At 40.7% G+C, this 18744-nt stretch overlaps 1 protein-coding gene and 2 long non-coding RNA genes across 13 annotated transcripts in view; 1 reads left to right on the forward strand and 2 right to left on the reverse strand.

The window, feature by feature from the left end:
• The window catches only part of AK9 (adenylate kinase 9), a 127224-nt gene that overhangs the window by 107495 nt on the left and 985 nt on the right, over nucleotides 1-18744 (forward strand). For 5 of the 7 annotated variants that reach the window (XM_072831794.1, XM_072831793.1, XM_072831795.1 and 2 more), the window contains 8 exons: nucleotides 1439-1585; nucleotides 1684-1904; nucleotides 5505-5701; nucleotides 6753-6922; nucleotides 7144-7242; nucleotides 9307-9409; nucleotides 10757-10871; nucleotides 11274-11952. In XM_072831794.1, the coding sequence (XP_072687895.1) occupies nucleotides 1439-1585; nucleotides 1684-1904; nucleotides 5505-5701; nucleotides 6753-6922; nucleotides 7144-7242; nucleotides 9307-9409; nucleotides 10757-10871; nucleotides 11274-11476 (1255 nt within the window). In that variant the 3' untranslated portion in view covers nucleotides 11477-11952. Of the gene's footprint in view, nucleotides 1-1438; nucleotides 1586-1683; nucleotides 1905-5504; nucleotides 5702-6752; nucleotides 6923-7143; nucleotides 7243-9306; nucleotides 9410-10756; nucleotides 10872-11218; nucleotides 11953-18744 lie in introns of those variants that run through there. The other 2 variants (XM_072831798.1, XM_072831796.1) reach the window with 2 other exon arrangements.
• Nucleotides 1-18744, reverse strand: part of LOC140636523 (uncharacterized) — a 20788-nt gene continuing 2044 nt past the window's right edge. For 4 of the 5 annotated variants that reach the window (XR_012033726.1, XR_012033727.1, XR_012033724.1 and 1 more), the window contains 4 exons: nucleotides 17757-17930; nucleotides 14689-14804; nucleotides 10291-10447; nucleotides 1-1562 (listed from right to left, as the gene is read on the reverse strand). This is a non-coding gene — a long non-coding RNA (uncharacterized lncRNA). The remainder of the gene's footprint in view (nucleotides 1563-10290; nucleotides 10448-14688; nucleotides 14805-17756; nucleotides 17931-18744) is intronic. The other variant, XR_012033725.1, reaches the window with a different exon arrangement.
• Nucleotides 6772-9836, reverse strand: LOC140636526 (uncharacterized). The gene is made up of 2 exons (XR_012033730.1): nucleotides 9174-9836; nucleotides 6772-9079 (listed from the first exon to the last, which is right to left on the reverse strand). It is a non-coding gene; the product is annotated as an uncharacterized lncRNA (long non-coding RNA).

The raw sequence follows: 18744 nt of genomic DNA on the forward strand, positions 1-18744 counted from the left end.
AAGACCCTGGGACTCACACAGATTGAGTTACATCCTTCCTGGCATTCAGCTTTGAGATCTCACAAGAGATCTCAGTGAAGACAACCTTGAGTCAAAAAGGGTTTATTTTACCTTAATACCAGGACAGTGACTAGCCAACCACTCTGAATTTTTCTAATCTTGAAGACCACCCAAGAAATCCTTCACAAGCAAAGAAATTAAGCTACTCTCTGTTTTGAAAACCCCAAAACACAACAATGGCAGTGTCATAACATTCTCTATTAGGTTTGTCTGGCTTCATTAGTTTAAAATCCTCTCTGCCATGGAACTTAGAACTAGTGCTAGAGACTTGGCTGGAGAGCACTGAGTAAGGGGATCTTGTGACTTCCTCTAAATCAGCCTTTCCTGATGACCATCAGCCAGCAGGCCCTGCTTGCTCCCATGTCAGAGGGAGTTTCCTGACTTTGGGGGCCACTCCTCTTAGAATTTGTGGACACCCTTTATTCTTCCTCTCAATTTGATAGTTATGTTCTCGTTATCTCAGATTGTCGGACTAACTTAAATTCTCTGTCATTTCTGTTCAGAAGCATAATGAGTCCTGATGGAATGATTCTCTCCCAGATAATTACGAGTCCTCTCACCAACTCCTCATCTCTCCTCCCACCACCCCCAGCCTTCCCACAAAACTTTATTATAAAAGCAAGCTTAGAGGGGCACCTGGCTAGCTCAGTCAGTTAAGCATCTGCCCTCAGCTCAGGTTATAGTCCCAGAGTCCTGGGATCAAGCCCCAAATGGGGCTCCCTGCTCAGCTGGGGAGTCTGCTTCTCCTTCTCCTTCTCCTTCTGCCCCTCCCCTCCTGCTCTCTCTCAAATAAATGTATAAATAAATATTTAAAAAAGAAAAACTAAGCTTAGAGCACAATTGTTTTCCCATATTTGCTCTTACTAAGATACTATTCATTGTGTCAGAGCCTATTCTAGTTCCTTTACATACTAGATCTATAAGTCTTTGGGACAACTCTTAGGGTTGAATATCATTTCCCCATTTTACTGAGAACTCAGGCTCAGAAAGTTCAAGCTAGGTCTCAAATCTAAGTCTGTTTGGCTCTGAAACGTGTATTCTTTTCACTGTTTCATGCTTAGAATAATAGCACCAATTGAATGACACAACATTCAAGGTATTATTTGTTACCTCTTGAGTTCTGCCCAAGCCTAGCTCTGTGAGGCTAAGTGTATGAATTCAGAGCTGTGTCTGTCTGTTTGCTGCCCTACATCTGGCTCTTGGGCTGACGCAGCTTAAAAATATAGAGATAAAGAGGGCAAAGTGCAAAGAAGATAAGTCAAGTTATAAAATAAAGAGCAAGAGGCTATTCCTAAAGAGATAAACTGGTTCTAGAAGACAGGAAGGAAGATATGAGAGAAAAGAAATTTGGAATTATTTTCATGTTTCTCCTTGTTAGTGTTATCATCGATGGCTACCCTGTAACTAAATATCAGATGAGTGTCTTGGAAGCTAGGTCAGTCATCCCCATGGTCATCTTTGAGTTGGATGTTCCTTCCAAGGAGATATTCAAAAGATTGTTCCTGGAAAAAAAAAAGGAACAAAGGTAATGTATGTGATGAAATCAACGATTGAACTTTAGTCATCCAGGAAAAAAAAGTGTATTTTTAACAGCTTTTTCCATTCATTCTGTTTCTCTATTAGTTTGCCTTATCCACTGCACAATAGCACACAGATTATAGCTATCAAAAACTCAAAACACCGCAAAAATATTGTTGAGATTAGGCAATATTATCAAGAACAGCATCATAACTGGTATGTGATTGATGGATTTCACAACAAATGGTGGGTGTGGAATGAAGTCACTAAGAAACTTCAAATGGTTAATAAATATATGCAGATATACCTGGAAAGGATAAAAGCAGGTAAGAAAACACTAAATTTTTAAAATAGAATAAAGTAAAAAATTAAACTAGCATAAAACATCTTTTAATATATATTCAGAATCCATGAAAGAAAATGTTTGATTATATATTCCTATAAGTTTCTTGACTTTTCTCTAAAAATACATAAAACAGAAGAAAAGTTATCTATATCTGAATTCTCTAAAAACAGTGATGACTCTAAAGAATTTTTCTGTAACGGTCTCATAGTCATCTGTTTAGTGACTTGGTTTAACTATGGGACTACAGAGAAGATATAATGAGGTATGAGAGCAATGTGACTAAAAGAATATTGTACGAGAAAGAATGCAGTGAGGATTCTACATCATTAATTATTTGGGCATAACCAGTGTCTCTGGTTCCTCTTTGAAGACTGGGAATTTGTTTTCATCTGAGGATTACAAGGCATGATGAGCATAAGGGAAGAAAGAATTGAGTTTTTAGAAACCTACTCACGATGTTTTGGATAGCATCACACTAGTAAAACACTCCACGGCAGACTTTGAAAGCAAAACTTGAGTCTCATTTATCTTTCTGTTAACCCATTTCACCCTCCCTGCCTTAGATTGAGTTCCCTGGAAACAGATTCAAGATTAAACAAGATTAAAAGTAGTATGCAGAAGCTTTATCAGAAAGTATTCTCAGGATTTGAGTTGCCAGGTTTAGCAAACAAAAAATACAAGATGCCCAGTTAAATTTGAATTTCAGATAAATAACAAATAAATTTTTAGTGTAAGTTGTCCCAAATATTGCATGGGACATATTTATACTAAAAATTATTCATTGTTCATCTGAAATTTAAACTCACTGGGCATCCTGTATGTTAATCAGGCAATACACCTGTGGGAAGTGAGGGCAAGAATTGGACAGAAGGAGAAACTGCATATTGGATTTGCATTAGATCCAATAGGGAAGCCCTGGAGTGAGGATGCACCCTCAGAGGCTCCAAATTGAGGGAAGGAGCCAGGCTCTATATCCCTCTATTGGCCTGTCATTGACCACAGGTTACTCTGGGAGGGGGGATTAACCTGTGACAGATGGGAATTCCCAGTGCACCCGTGACCCATCAGGACTGATGCTCCTAGCATCTGGGGGATGGCTGCATCAGGATCTGGATGAGGCGCCATGGTATCCACTTTATTATTCCGTATATAGTTGCCTCTGCCTTGAATAGTTTAATCTAATTGGAGTCTATCTTATTGATCTTCTGCTTCAATTTCCACCTAATAATCTAACCTGTGCCTGATTGTTTAAATTTAGTTTTGACTTCTTTTTTCAGTCCACATTTCCTTTGTATGCTATTCAAATGATCCTCTCCTATCAGGGCACCAAAGTTTACTCTGACTAATGAGGTGGAGTAAGGTCAGAGCTGGAAGATTAAAGAGATTCCTCCTCATTCTGCCAAATCCCAGATTAAGATATATAGCCATCGCCAGATGTCATCAAGATTACAGAAGAAGAGATATTTGAGTATCTTTTAGGATTTGAAGCCATGTGATTCTAAATTACCCTGTTACTAAACTGTCAGGATTGGTGAGGTTCAGCACATCTAAGCTAAAGAGCATCTAGGATTGTAATACTGTAGTACCATATAGTATAATGTTATAGCACTACCTAATACTATATACTTTAATAATATATTATTATACCATAGTACTGTACATTATAATGCTTTAGAATAAAATTATGCCACTGTAGTATTATAGTAGTGTAATATTCTTTGTATGAAAGGAATATTAGGGCTTCTCAACTTTTTCATGTGTCACATACAACAGATGGAATAGGATATTAGTTTATGCTGCATAACAAATTATTTCAAAACTTAACAGCTTAAAATCACACACACACACACACACACACACACACACACACACACATATTTCTGTGGGTCAGGAGTCCAGTCACTGGATTCTCTGCTTCAAGAACTCTCACAATCCTAATCAGGGTATTGTCTAGGATTATTGTCTCTTCTAAAGGCCCAAGTGGGAAAAAATCTACTACACACTCATTCATGTATTATTTTTGACAAGATTTCATTCCTCGAGGGTTGTTGGATTGAGGACCTCAGTTCCTTGCTGGCTGTTGGCCACAGACCACCTTCAGTTCCTTCCCATGTAGACCTTTCCGACATGGCACCTTTGTTTTATCAAGTGAATGGGTTGGGCGGGCAAGAAAGAGTGCCAACAGTACAGAAGTCATGGTCTTTCATATTGTTTTAGTTTCCTAAGCATGCTGTGACAAAGTACCACAAACTGGGTGGCTTAAACAACAGAAATGTATTCCCTCACAGTTCTGGAGGCTAGAAGCTAAAAATCAAGGTATTATGAAGGCCATAGTCTCTCAAAAGGCTCCAGGGGAGAATTTGTTCCATGTCTTTCTCTTAGCTTCCAGTGTTGCCACCTGTCCTCTGCATCCTTTGGCTTGTAGACCATCACTCCAATCCTAAGGATCAATTTTATATGTTTAATTGTCACATAACAAACCATGATTTATAATTTTATAGTTAATTTAAGACTTTCCTAGGCATAATAATAATTTATAAAAGGCAAAACTCACTAGTGAAAGGGACCATTAAAAAAAACATATTAAGGGTCAAGTTTTACTTGTTCTAACTAAGATATGTAAAAAAAAATTCATTTTCTATAACATCTCTTATTTCTTTGGAAGCCCCATTCCAGCACAGTACTGGGGAGAAAACTCTTAAACCTGTTCACTGAAGGACCTTGGGCTCTTCCTTTTTAAAATGGACTCTTGGGGGTAAACCTAGTCACTTTTGGAAAAACATTTCTTCCCTTCTCTTGTGTGCCATCTGGGCACAGGGTCATCATCTCAACAAACTATTTACTTTTTGAAATCTACCTCAGAGAAAATTTTAAAATATGTAGCAAATTTGCATGTGTGTGTCTAAGTGGGTATGCATACATGCATATACATATATATATACACACACACATATATATGCTTTATAACATATATACACATCATTTATGATAGATAAGAATTAATTAATTAATTTATTATTTATTTTTTATGATAGATAAGAATTAAAAGCAACCAAAACATTCATCAACAGGTAAAGGGCTAAGCAAACAATACATAATTTATACAACAGAATATACTACATTAGTTAAAAAGAATTAGGTAAATCACATAAACCAATATGGAAAGATGTCAAAGACCATAAGTAACTGATCAAAGCAAGTTGCAGAGTAATGTTTACAGTATAGTGGCATAAGCGTGCTAAATGCAAAAAGTAAATGTGTATAATGCAAGGAAAAAAAGAGAAAAGAGTCTGAAAAAGATACAAATCAACAGTGATTACTCTCAAGAGGAATGTTGAATTGAGAGGTCGAAGGTGTGAAGAGAAACCTTTACTTTTTACTCTGTGGCTTGGAATTTTACAAAGTATATGTGTCATATAATGTGCGTGTGATTGCAATCATTTTAATTTCTAAAATCACCGTGTTTTCTATTAAAATATATATTTATATAAAATATATATTAAAATGCATAATATATATTGCTATATTAAAATATATAAATTTAATACTGTATATATAATAGTTCCCCCGTTCCTATCAGGAAAAGCTGCCTGCATCGACAAGTTGTGCATCACACCCCAAGATCTGATGGCCCGCCTGGGTGAATTCGAGCAGTTTTGCCCTGTCAGTTTGGCAGAGTCACGTGAACTAGTTGACTGCTCGATGGCCGGGTCCTTGGAATGGGCAGCAGAGTTCAGAGGGCACTATTATAAAATGAGTTCTCAGGAAAATCTGAATGTAAGTTGTTCCCAGCGCCACGTATTTACTAGGGAAAGAAGACGCCCGGTGTCAGGACTCCGCAGATAAGGAAAGGGTGGGTGCAGCTGGGAACAGCCAGGAACTGGAGACCAGGAGCCCCGATACCAGAACCTAGGACATGCAGGCCAACGAGGCACCTCGGAGGTCAGTCCTGACGCTGCACCCCAAGATACATTTTGGCCTACAGGGAAACCCAACGGGGACTCCCACCAACGGAGGGGATGCTGAGCACCAGGACCCAGGACCCAGCCCGCAGCTGGGCGCCCCGGGGATTAAGCTCCCACAGTACAGAAGGGAAGGCCTAGTCGGGAGAAGTGAAGCAAGCCCTCACCCAGGTGTCTCCTTTCCTTTGACAGGTTTTCAGCACTAGGCGTCCCCCTACGCCTGTGTACTCTCTTTCTGTTTAAAGCAACAGGATACAAATCCATTGTAAAATCAGGTCTCTAACTTGTTAAGATAAAGGCTGGGCTGGTCGTTGAAAACTAATCAGGTGCCTCTGAGCATTTTGCTTTCCTCTAGAGTTAGAAGCTTCTGTCCCACGGTATGGAGGAGATGGCTCTTCCTTCCTGCCCGTGCCAATGGCCATCCCAGAGCTTTAAAACTGGAAGTGGCACTAGAGCTCGCGTATCTGGCCTGCCCCCTCCCTCGCACAGAGTGTCCTCACCTACCAAACAGCCCCTGCGTCCTTCCTCGCACCCTAGAACAGGAAGACAGGCCCGGCAGGTGACTGTGACCTCTCCAGAGCCTGGCACGCAGTGCAAGCTCCAGGAATCTCTTACATGCGAATGAGTGAGTGAGGGCGTGAGGGCGTGAATCCGTGCGAGTGAGCAGGAGCGGGGTCTCCGATGCCATCACCCGCAGCAGTACTGCAAGGGGCTGCCAGCCGGGAAGGGAGCCCCCGCGGCCAGAGAGCGGCTCCTGGATGGTTTTGCGGCTGAAGCTGGACAGTAGCAGAAGGCCTCCTCGGGGTTTTTGACTGGCTTCGCACTCCTGTTTGAAACGGTCTTATTGCTGTAATCATTTCCTTCAGAAATTTTTGAAGAACCCAGAATTGTATGTGCCTCCGTTAGCACCTCATCCACTGCCACCTGCTGACATGATCCCCAAGAGGCTGACGCTGTCGGAGCTGAAGAGCCGATTCCCCAAGTGTGCGGAGCTCCAGGGCTACTGTCCAGTGACCTATCAGGATGGAAAACACAGGCAGGTCCTCGCCCTCGTGGGAGTTGAGGCTGGTATCTCTACCCAGAATACGTAGTTCTCATAACGGTCTTAACATTTTGGTCAAAAGGTCACTACTATTTCACTGGAAAATATTTTCTTTCTTTCTTGAGTTGTATAGGTAGAGAATTCAACATTTTTGACATTTTATGTACACAGCACTGCACATTAATTATACAATAGTTGTTGTTTTTGTCTTTCAGATACGAGGCCCTAGTACCCGGTAGCATTAACTATGCTTTAGAATATCGTGATCGTATATATATTTGTGAGAGTAGAGAAAAACTCGAGAAATTTTTGAGGTGAGACCATTCACTAAGGTACAAATATCAAATATCTTCTATGTTCAGCGCACCATGCTGGGGTGTGTGTCTGTGTGTGTGTGTGTGTACACGCATAAGTATATATTTGTGTGTATAGACACACTCATGCATGCATACGTACGTACATGCATATACACATATATACATACACGTATGATGGTAGATAAGATTCATGCTGTCCCAAATCCTGAGCTCTGGAGTAAGTTAGACTTCACATGCCTATCAATAGCAGACTGTGATGGCACTTAGGGTGAGGAAATGCCAGGAGTTCCAGTAAAGTGTAGCCCAAAAGTCTGACAGAATTGTCTGTTGGGAGAAGGCCTGAATGAGGAGTGAGAATTGCGTAGATGAAGGGAAAAGGGGACAGGCTCCAAGCAGAGAGACCGACAAACAAACCTGGCCCAGGGGAATTACAGAACTGCAAGAAATCCAGCATTGCTAGACGTGATGTAGAGAGTAAAAGGGTCAAGACGTGAGGCTGGAGATGGTGAGCAGGGCCAGAGGGCGAATGCCAGATAAAATCATCATAAATCATTTGAACTTGACCCAAAAGGCAGTATGAATACATTAAGGTTTTGAGTGTTATGAGTAAATTTGCTTTGGAGAGAGACCATCATTGGAGTGTTGATCATGGTTTGGAGACAGAAATACCAGTGCTGAGGCTATTAGAATGATCCTGTCCAAAATAATATAGCACGTTCAAGGTCACCCGTGAAGACCAGTGTGGAAAAAGCCGTGGGCTTAGGACCAATTTGAAGAGAAGAGGTTGCAAGGAGAATAACAAAGAAGAAGCTACAGAGAGGTGGAAAGCCAGGTTGGGGAGGCTCTGAGGAGGAGGGCAAGAGAGAAAGTCTGGAGGGGGGGCAATAAGTTTAAAGGCAGTTTAGAGTTCAAGCCAGAGAAGAGCTGAGAAGTGTGTCAGATTTCGGTTACAACAGGTCATTGGTGATCCTGGCAAGATTGGTTCAGCAGAGTGTGGTGAGTGGAAGGCAACTATCGCGTGCCACGCGGTGGACGCCAGGTGAGGAATTGAAGACCTTGCTGAGTCCAGAGACGACACGCACAGAGGTTACCCACAGCAGCCGCGAGGGTGAATCACCTGGGGGAAGCAGGCTGGATGTGAGAGCGCAGGACAGGGTGGCGTCTGCTGCGGACCCCAGGGTGGGGGGGGGGGTAGGCCCCACATAAAGAGAGCAGAAGCTACTTCTCTACCGCCAGAAGCTTCTATGTTTCACGACCAGTTGGAAACGAGATTTTTCTTTTTAAAACAAATTATTCTGTGTGTGTGTGTGTGTGTTTAATGTTCACAACTGATTTAAATTTCTAAAAATACTACGTGGATCAGATCGGATGGAATTTGTGCAGTAGTTTGCGATCTCTACTGAAGCTCACTGTTTAAAGAAGTTTCAAAAGAAAAGACACTAGTTGCCAGAAGTGATATAGGATTGAAGGAGTGAAGGTCGTTTTTCTTTGTCCTTTTTTTTCAATGAGGAAGGTATGGGCATGTTTATTTTTTATCTTTTTTTATGGGCACATTTAAATGCAGGTGAATGGGAAGGATCCAAAAAAAGAAGGAAAGCCAAAGGGGAGAGGGAGAAAAATTACTGTAGAGAGGGAGGCGGGAGGGGGATCCAAAGTCTAATGGAGAGGGTGGAGACAACCCTGACACGGGAGGTAAGCTCCCCCACGGAAGGAGGAAGCGTGTGCGGCTCTGCTTGTGGTGAGCAGTTGAGGAAGTGCCATTAGAGTGGCTTCTGTCTGTATAACCTGTAATCTGTGTCCAGGGTTAGTTGGGAGTCAGGAGGACACAGCGTTGCTGTGAAAAAGAAGGAAAGTGAGGTGCAGTGAGCAGCAAGCAGGACCAGGCAAAGTTGCAGGTCTCAGATCTCTAGAAGCTTCCATCTTCTCACTTGTCACATTCTCTCCAGTGGAGAAAATGAGCTGGTGAACTTGATCTCTCAGTTGTCCCTTACGCAGCCACATTCCGGTGTACTCAGTGGGGGTGTTTGTGAGCATCCCATCTAACGAACTTTGTGTTCTCAGGTTGCCAGAGAAATACTGGAATCAGAAGCTTCCATACAAACTGCCCCCGTTAAAGGAGCCCATCCACCTCACGAGTCTTCCTTTGCCTGGATATCTGGAACAGGTTCACTTACATGATTGTCTGTGCACATGTATTAGTAGTATTAGTATTTTTAACAATAATTTTTATTTTGGAACAATGAAATTCAAGGCAGAGTTTTCTGATCTTAAGCTACAAATCCACTCTTACCCTATTTTGGTTTCGGGTGGCTGTGAAAATAAGAAGTGAGAAAAGCCCCTGCTCTGTAGCTTATTTCTAAATACCTGCAATAAAGTGGAGAAAAAGTAGATGGTCAAGAAATTGTTTACATGTGACTTGTGGTTAGATTCCCGTTTTGAATTTCAGTGTCTGTAAACAGTTTTAATTTTGAAAGGTGCAGATTCAGTCTGGGAGAGGTTTATTCACTGCTTGGAAGTGTTGAGTTGAGATACTACCAAGACTGAGCCACCGAAGTCATATTTTCCCCAAATTTGGGGGGCAAATGCCCCCAAATGCTATTCAAGTCACATTTTATTTATCTAAATACAACTCTTTTTAAACATAATAAAACTTACCGGGATCCCTGGGTGGCGCAGCGGTTTGGCGCCTGCCTTTGGCCCAGGGTGCGGTCCTGGATATCCGGGATCGAATCCCACATCGGGCTCCCGGTGCATGGAGCCTGCTTCTCCCTCTGCCTGTGTCTCTGCCTCTCTCTCTCTCTCTCTCACTGTGTGCCTATCATAAATAAATAAAAGTTTAAAAATAAAAATAAAAATAAAAAAAAATAAAACTTACCAGTAATCAACCACTATTTTAAAAGCGCTTTTAAAAAACTCCATAAAATTAATGCCTAGGGCACAATCTCATACCTTTCTCACAAATTCTTAACCATTTTGTTTATCCTGACTTGCTTAGATGGCGAGTCTTCAATCTGGTTTAATATCAAAAGGCAAGATGAGGCTCACCCAGAGAGGAGTATTCTCATAAAAGGGCCACGTTTCATCAGGAGGGGCTCACATCTTCTTTGCCCGCTCAGGGCTCCAGAATCTTTGCTGCAACTGGTTTCTGGAATTCCTTGCCGGGTGGTCAAGGGTCCTGATAGCAGAGGCAGTCTGGCAGCTTCTGGCAATGGAAATTTAAATGGGCCAAAGCTTTTTCTTTTTATCTTTAACATTTTGTTATGGAAAATATCAAATGTAAAAACAGAAAGAATTGTGTCATGAGGCCCATGTATCAGCCACCTGACATTCAGCAATTGGTAATTTTCAGTTTTCCTGACCAAAAGTGCTTTATGTTCCTTTCCATGTTGGTTAAGTGGTCATCTAACCACCTTATAAGTCCCATCCCCAACCCCAAAGAATAGCCTCTTTATCTATTTGCCACTAAAAGTCAAACTCAAATATACATGTGATTTATACTGTCCCCCTGCAGGGTGTCGCAACTTCCCTAATTAAAGCAATGAATGCAGTGGGATGCTTAAAGCCCAAATTCCCCTTCTTAAGTGTAAAGAGATCTGCACTACTATATATAGCATTTCACCTGAAAGGTATGTCTTCTTTAATGATACGCTACCCAGAACTATTTCAACATTATTTGTAGTATATGTGATAAATATATCGGATTGTTGAGCTGAATCGGCTGCTTGCATTGGTATGGATGCCTGTGTGTCTGTGTGGATAGCAAATATTTTAATGAAAATATCAAATTTGAGTTTCCAGTTTTTAAAGCAAGGGCTACAAGTAATACAATTTGCTTTCAATAATCCATGCCATAGAGAAAGGTGAACAGAGGCAATTATGATCTAAAATGGAATAATCCCTAAATCTTACTTGGGATTTGGATATCTTCTCAGCTATGCAACTCTCTCACACACATAGTTCTCTTTCTTTTCAGCTTAATGACTCACTAACCTAACAGGAAACATTGGGTTTTGTGACATTTTCCACAGCCTTCAATCCTAAAGGGTCTGAATATACAAGAAGGAAGTATAAGAAGAAGTTGGAGCAGTTTATGGAGAGATGTGAACTCATTACATACCTGGGTGCCAAGATGACCAGAAAATACAAAGAACCTCAGTTTAGAGCCATTGACTTTGATCATAAATTACAGATCTTTCTCTCTCTCAGAAATATAGACCCAGTCAATGGGTAGTTTGCTTGGGCAACTGCAACCAGGAGACAAGAGTTATCTGAAAGGGACTGAGGAAATAGTTTGAAAATCTGGCCATCGGTGCTGGACTTCTCCCTCCTGAGTGAGCCCTCAGATGGACTCAAAGCTCTGCCAGTCAGGAAGGAGTGCTCTTCTGGAAGCATACGTCTTAACATAACTTAAAAAGGTGTTGCTCTTTGCCTGAACATTCATGCTCTAACAACATTGTCATCCCATGTAGAATATTTAGGTAACTTATTTTACTTAACAAATCTATTGTTCAATTTCCTTTTAAATATTTTCATCCACTGTTGAAGAAAAGTACTCAGTAAATGTTAGTAATCTTCAAGAAACAAAATTAACATTGATATAAATAAAATAGAAAATTGGTTACACTGTCAACATAAAGAGTTGTAAACTTCATTCACATAAGACACTATCATTTTCCCAACAAAATAAAAGCATTTGAGATAACTAAATGGCTGCCTCTTTTCTTTTTCTTAAGTATTCAAGAAGCAAGCTTTATGCATTATTTTTTTCAAGATTTTATTTATTTGTTCATGAGAGACACAGAGAGAGAGGCAGAGACACAGGCAGAGGGAGAAGCAGGCTCCCTGCAGGGAGCTCCATGTGGGACTCGATCCTGGGACTCCAGGATCAGGCCCTGGGCCAAAGGCAGGCGCCAAACCACTGAGCCACGCAGAGATCCCGCTCTGCATTATTTTATAATTAGAAATCAGGGCAGCCCCAGTGGTGCAGTGGTTTAGCACTGCCTGCCGCCCAGGGCGTGATCCTGGAAACCTGGGATCGAGTCCCATGTCAGGCTCCTGCTTCTGTCTCTGCCTCTCTCTGTCTCTCATGAATAAATAAATAAAAATCTTTTAAAAAAATATAATTAGAAATCACCTGGAGTTTTGAGGAGGATGAAATCTGGAGTCTTATCATATGACATCCAGACGAATGTGTTACAGGAAAACTCACTAAACTGAATTTAAATGAGATTTGTAAAATAAGGTTATCAATTTTTCAACAGTAGTATAAGAAATGTAGAATATGAAATGGCAAGATTGGCTCTTCAAAAAGTAAAAAAATACAACCATTAGCTATATGATCTTGGATCAATCTCAGTTTCTCTGAGCCTTTATTTCTCAATCTCTAAAATGAGTGATTTAGGGATGCCTGGGGGGCTCAGCAGTTGAGCATCTGCCTTCAGCTCAGAGTGTGATCCCCGGATCCGGGATCCAGTCACACATTGGGCGCCTTACAAGGAGCCTGCTTCTCCCTCTGCCTGATACAAATTCTGGTAAACAAAGGGAAATGAGTTTTTAAAAAAGAAGAAGATAAAAAGAAGAAGGAGGAGGAAGAGGAAGAAGAGAAGAAGAAAATGCCAAATGATGGCCAAGGAGTAATAAAACTGGTACTATTGGACCCCCCTGGAAGCACCATGAGGCTGTAGTTATTTTGGAAGGCAATTTACTGATAGGAACTATGGCGCAAAAGAATAAATGGGTGGAAAACAGACCCTTGTTGCTTTAATTTGAATTAATAACAATATTGGACAATCTTCCGTATGTTAATCACCAGTTGCACTTCCTCTTTTGTGGATTATTTCTTCATGCCCTTTGCCCTCTTGCTCCTTGGGTATTTTTAAATTGTTTTGCATGAGCTCTTTATTGATGTCATATATACATCATGTATATGTATATATTGTATATAATGTATATATACATCTATTACATGATGAATGTGTACATCAATCCTTCAGATTTGCAGTAAATAAATCCTATTTTTTTTAAATATTTTTTTTAATTTTTTTATTTATTTATGATAGTCACAGAGAGAGAGAGAGGCAGAGACACAGGCAGAGGGAGAAGCAGGCTCCATGCACCGGGAGCCCGATGTGGGAATCGATCCCGGGTCTCCAGGATCGCGCCCTGGGCCAAAGGCAGGCGCCAAACCGCTGCGCCACACAGGGATCCCATAAATCCTATTTTTTACCAAAGTAAAACCTGTTCATCTTTCTTTTATGATGTTGAATATTTTTCTAAGCTCTGGAAGTTCTTTCATCTTCAGAGCTTTATTTTTTTTTCATCTTCAGAGCTTTAATAAATATTCTGTTTTCTTCTACTATGTGTGCATGTTTATAGTTAATTCTTTTTTTAAAAAAATGATTTTATTTATTTATTCATGAGAGACACAGAGAGAGAAAGAGAGAGAGGCAGAGACACAGGCAGAGGGAGAAGCAGGCTCCATGCAGGAAGCCTGATGTGGGACTCGATCCTGGGACTCCAGGATCACACCCTGGGCCAAAGGCAGGTGCTAAACCGCTGAGCCACCCAGGAATCCTATAGTTAATTCTTTAAGGCTTCTAGAATTCTTTGTGGGATATGATGTCAACTGTGGTCTTAAATTCATCAAAACTGGAAGTACTAAATACGGTAGTTTTTAAAGATTTTGTTTTATTATGTGTATTTCGTTTATTTTCAATTCATTTGTTGAAAGTTTTCATGAATTTGGTGAGAGGGAAGGAGCTCAAGAATAGGGAAGGAATGAAAGATATTTTACATATGCATGCCTCTGTCTAGTATTGGGTGATTTTTTGTTTCACCATTTTTGTTTTTGCTTTCATGAATGAAGGCTTGAGTAGAGCTATACCTAGAGAGCCTGAAATCCCTTAACTATGGGTGGTTCTGGGAAGAATTCTTAAAAGGTTAACATTCGAATGAAATGGGCCGTTCAGAGTCAAGGCAGGGAAAATCAGAGAAAAAATTAGAATTGAGATTCCAACCATAGGGTGAAAGGTATTCCAGGAATTGAAAAATATGTATATTTTACAACCTGTGAGTCAGAAAGACTGACTCAGTGGAAGACTGCTCAGTTTATACAGTCATGTGTATATTTCCAGTCCAGGGTAGGAAATAAAAACATAAACAGATATACATCATCCCTGCAAAATGCAGACAATATGGGGCCTAGAAACTGGAGCACTACTGAATTAGTGCTGCAAAATCTCTATGAGGTGCTGTATCGTCCCTATAAAGATGCCATATGGGCACTGGACAATGTCAGTTACTCTTCTGTTCCCTTCAAATACATTGAAGTCATGAACTTTGGATTCTAGTTTCTCTCCCTGCTACAATTATCCATCAGTCAAGCATCATAGCCTGCAAGGATGTTATTGATGCCCTTCATAATGTTGAAGGACCTCTACCAACCTCTAAATCCCAAGTGATCGTGATCTTCTCCTTCCTTCAAACCCCTACTGGGTTCTTCATTGACCCAATTCACCCAGAAGCCAGTCGGTACTGGGCTTTGTTGGTCTTTGCAGCTTCTAGGGCCAAAAGATGGGGAAGAAAGGTGAAGGTTGAATTTGGAGAGGAAAGAGAAAAAAAAAATCTGGATAGCCTCTTACCTATCAATATTCACTCTGTAAGTGATCCTTTAGTAATTTGTAACCTATACTCTGATAAATCCAATTAATAATATCTCAAATTCTGTCCTCACCTCTGAACTCCAGATCCTTGTCTACATCTGCCTACTGTATGTCATTACTTGGCTAGAAAAGAGAGCCCACGTAATTATATACAGCCAACTGATCTCTGACCAAGGAGCAAAGGCAATCCAATGAAGCAAAGATGGTCTTTTCAACAAAAAATGGTGCTGGAACAACTGGACATCCACATGGAAAAAAAATTAATCTTGACATATTTTTATACCCCTCATAAAGTCACCTCAAAATGGATCACAGATCAAAATGGAAAATGGAAAACTATAAAATCCCTAGAAGATAACATGAGAAAAAAGTCAGAAGACCTTGAGTATGGCAATGACTTCTTAGATCCAATACCAATCGTGATCCATGAAAGAAATGATTGATAAACTGGACCTCATTCAAATGAAAGACTTCTGCTCTGCGAAGACTGTCTAGATAATTCAGCCACTCGTGGTGTTTCTGGGGGTGTCCAACAGCACCCGTTTTATTACTCGTTGGCCATCATTTGGTGTTATCTTCTTCTTTTAAAAAAATTCATCTCCTTTCACCTCATACTTCCATTTCCTAGAATTTGTAGCAGGCTAATAATCCCAAATATGAGGAAAAAGATTTCAGCACAGCAGTTTTTAACATAATACATAACAGCACACAGTCCAGCCACAGGAATGGTCAAATACACTATATTTACTTGATGGATCTGAATGTAACCATTGAAAACAAGAAGTACAAAATCCTTTCCCTGTTCTCCACATTTTATTTACTGTCATTACATTACTTTTTGTCTGAAGACCTGGCAAATGCTGCTGAACCTAAAACTGTTCTAAAAAATAAAGTCTATTTTAAAGGGGAAATAATAGGTGAATATTGAAAATATCAGCCTACTGAAGACTTCTTGCCTCCACTGTTGCTGTGGAAAAGTCAGCTGTCAGGTTGACCGGGTTTCTTTTATCGGTAATTAATATTTTCTTTCTACAGTCTTTTAAGATCTCTTTACCTTTGATGATCTCCACTTTGACCACAATGTATCTAGTTGTAAGTTTTCATTTGTTTAGCCTTCTTGGAATTTATTATGTCTCCCAAATCTGGAGATTTGTGTTTTGCACCAATTTGGGAAAATTCTCACCAGCATCTTTAAATATTGTTTCTCTCTCATTCTCATTAATCTTTCTAACTGAAATCCCAGGTCGATTATATGACAAATCACTCTTACTCTGTTCTTTGTGTCTCTTGACTTCTCTACCATGCTTTTAATCTCTTCTTTTCAGACTAGCTTTCTGGCAATATTTTCAGATTTACCTTCTAGGTAGATGACCCATTTAGTCTGTCCATGGAGTTTTTTGTGTAGTAATGTATTAAGTATTATTGAACTATTATCCATTGATTTTCTTAAATTTCATTGATTACATTTAAACTTCTGGAAGGACTATCCGAGTAGTCATTCTTTTTAAAATTCTGAATGGTCACAAATTTTGAGAGGAGTCTTTTCCTCCTCACTGGGAGCCAAGGCCAGGAAAGATATTTTCTCTTGCTATCGCCCTTTGCCAGAAGGCAGATTTTTTTTACCCCCAGCCCACCTTTTCATGGAGATTGTAGCCCTTAAGAAGGACCTGGTTTCTGCAAGAGGATCTCTGTTCTGACTCCCTACCTCATACCCATCAAAGGAGGTGTTGTCTTCTGGTTCCAGTTTACCCATTAAAACCTAAACCACAAGCTTCTGGTTTCACAAAACACCATGGCTTAGGGTTTCCATGACTCCAAGCGTAGCTTATTACTCTGATTTCAAATCCCTCTATTTTTTTGGTCCCTTACTTTCCTTTAAGTTCTGTTATGCATTTTCTGCTGTCGTTTCTAGCTATCCTGCAGTGGAATTGTTTTTCATAATTTTCATAAAAGGCTTTCATAATTTCACTTCCTGTATTGTCAGAATCAGGCATCCTTTCCATTGCAGATAGTTACATAAAACACAGGATTCTCAATTACATTTTAATTTCAGATGATCACATGCATTTTTTTAGCATAAGGTGTCCCATGCTATATTATTCATTGTTTATCTGAAATTCAAGTTTTGCTGGATGGCCTATGTTTTTATTTGCAAAATCTGGCAACCTTGCTTCCAGTCATCCTCCCCGCTCATTGACAGTGCTCCCAGCCACAGGATTTTCTGTCTGCCAAAAGTAGCAAGCTCATTTCCAGTCTCAGAGCCTTTCTGCTTGCTTTTCCCTTACCTGGAACATTCTTAATTCCAGATCTTCAGATAGCTGGCTCTGTATCATTTAGATCTCAGCTCAGTGTCACCCTACTAACTTCACTTTCCCTTTCTCTGCCAATCTCCATCCTCAGTCCTTATAAAGCTTAACAGTTTCTGAAATTACATTATTTGTTTACTGGTGTTTTTGTCCTTTCTCCTCTTAGTAGATATGTAAGCCTCACGAGGGCAAGGGCCTTGTTAGTTGTTGTATCCCCAGCACCTGACATAGAGCCTGGTACTTGTTAGGCACTGAATAAATATTTGTTGGATGAATAATTGGCACCCCAAAACCTGTTCTGCAAGATTTAAGGTTATGAAGATCTGCTGAAGGTAGAACAGCTGGCTGGCTGTAACCAAAGAGAACAAGAACAAATATTTCAAGAAAAGTCAATATGAACCCTAAACAAAATTGCCTTGAAGAAAGGACTAGTCTCTGGGGTGAGTGGCAGATGCTGGAAGATCCCCCAGAGCCCCCTCCTGTCACAGAGCTTGGGGTGTAGTGAGCAGTGATGGAAACGGGGAGTGGGAGTGCCTGGCTTAACTGGGCCCTGAGTCATCTTCAGCTGTTGGATTGAGGACCTGCATAGGAGCAATGTTTTCCTGCAGTTCTGTGGCAGTGACAAATCATGGGGTAGCTGACTCCTCAGATTGACTTCTCTTTCTGCTGCTGTAGAAGTCAGGTAGAGCAGCCCATTCCACCTGGCCCGCCACGAGTCCTGGGGTTTAGAGACAATTCAAGACAAAGGGAAAACCTCTGAGAAGGGGTTAACTAGTAAACTAGTAAAATTTTAAAAAGAGTCAGGCTGGTAATCACATATTCAGTTTCAGAATCTTGGAGGCTAATAGATGGCATGCTGGAGCTCTGGAAGTATGTATTGGCGGGGGGGGGGGGGGGGGGGGGGCGGGGGTGGAGGCGGGGATAAAGTACAGATGGTCCCTGACTTAATGATGGCTTGAGAATTTTTCAATTTTACAATGATGCAGAAAGCAATATGTATTCAGTAGAAACTGCACTTCAAATTTTGAATTTTGATCTTTGGCCAGGCTAGTGATAATGCAGTAGGATCCCCTCTCGTGATGCTGGTCAGTGGCAGTGAGCTGCAGCCCCAATCAGCCATGTGATCATGATGAGGGTGAACAACCAATACACTTACAACCACTCTGTACTCATACAGCCATTCTGGTTTTATACTTTCAACACGGTATTCAGTAAATTACAGGAGACAGGGGATCCCTGGGTGGCTCAGCGGTTTGCTGCCTGCCTATGGCTCAGGGTGTGATCCTGGAGACCCTGGATCGAGTCCCACATCCGGCTCCCTGCATGGAACCTGTTTCTCCCTCTGCCTCTCTCTTTCTCTCTGTCTCTCATGAATAAATAAAATCTTTAAAAAAAATTACAGGAGACAAGCAACATTTACTACAAAATAGGCTTTGTGTTAGATGATTTTGCTCAACTGCAGGCCAAGGCCAGTGTTCTGAGCATGTTTGAGGCAGGCTAGGCTAAGCTATGATGTTCAGTAGGTTAGGTGT

Source organism: Canis lupus, chromosome 7 (assembly GCF_048164855.1).
Source record: "Canis lupus baileyi chromosome 7, mCanLup2.hap1, whole genome shotgun sequence".
Lineage (NCBI taxonomy): Eukaryota > Metazoa > Chordata > Mammalia > Carnivora > Canidae > Canis > Canis lupus.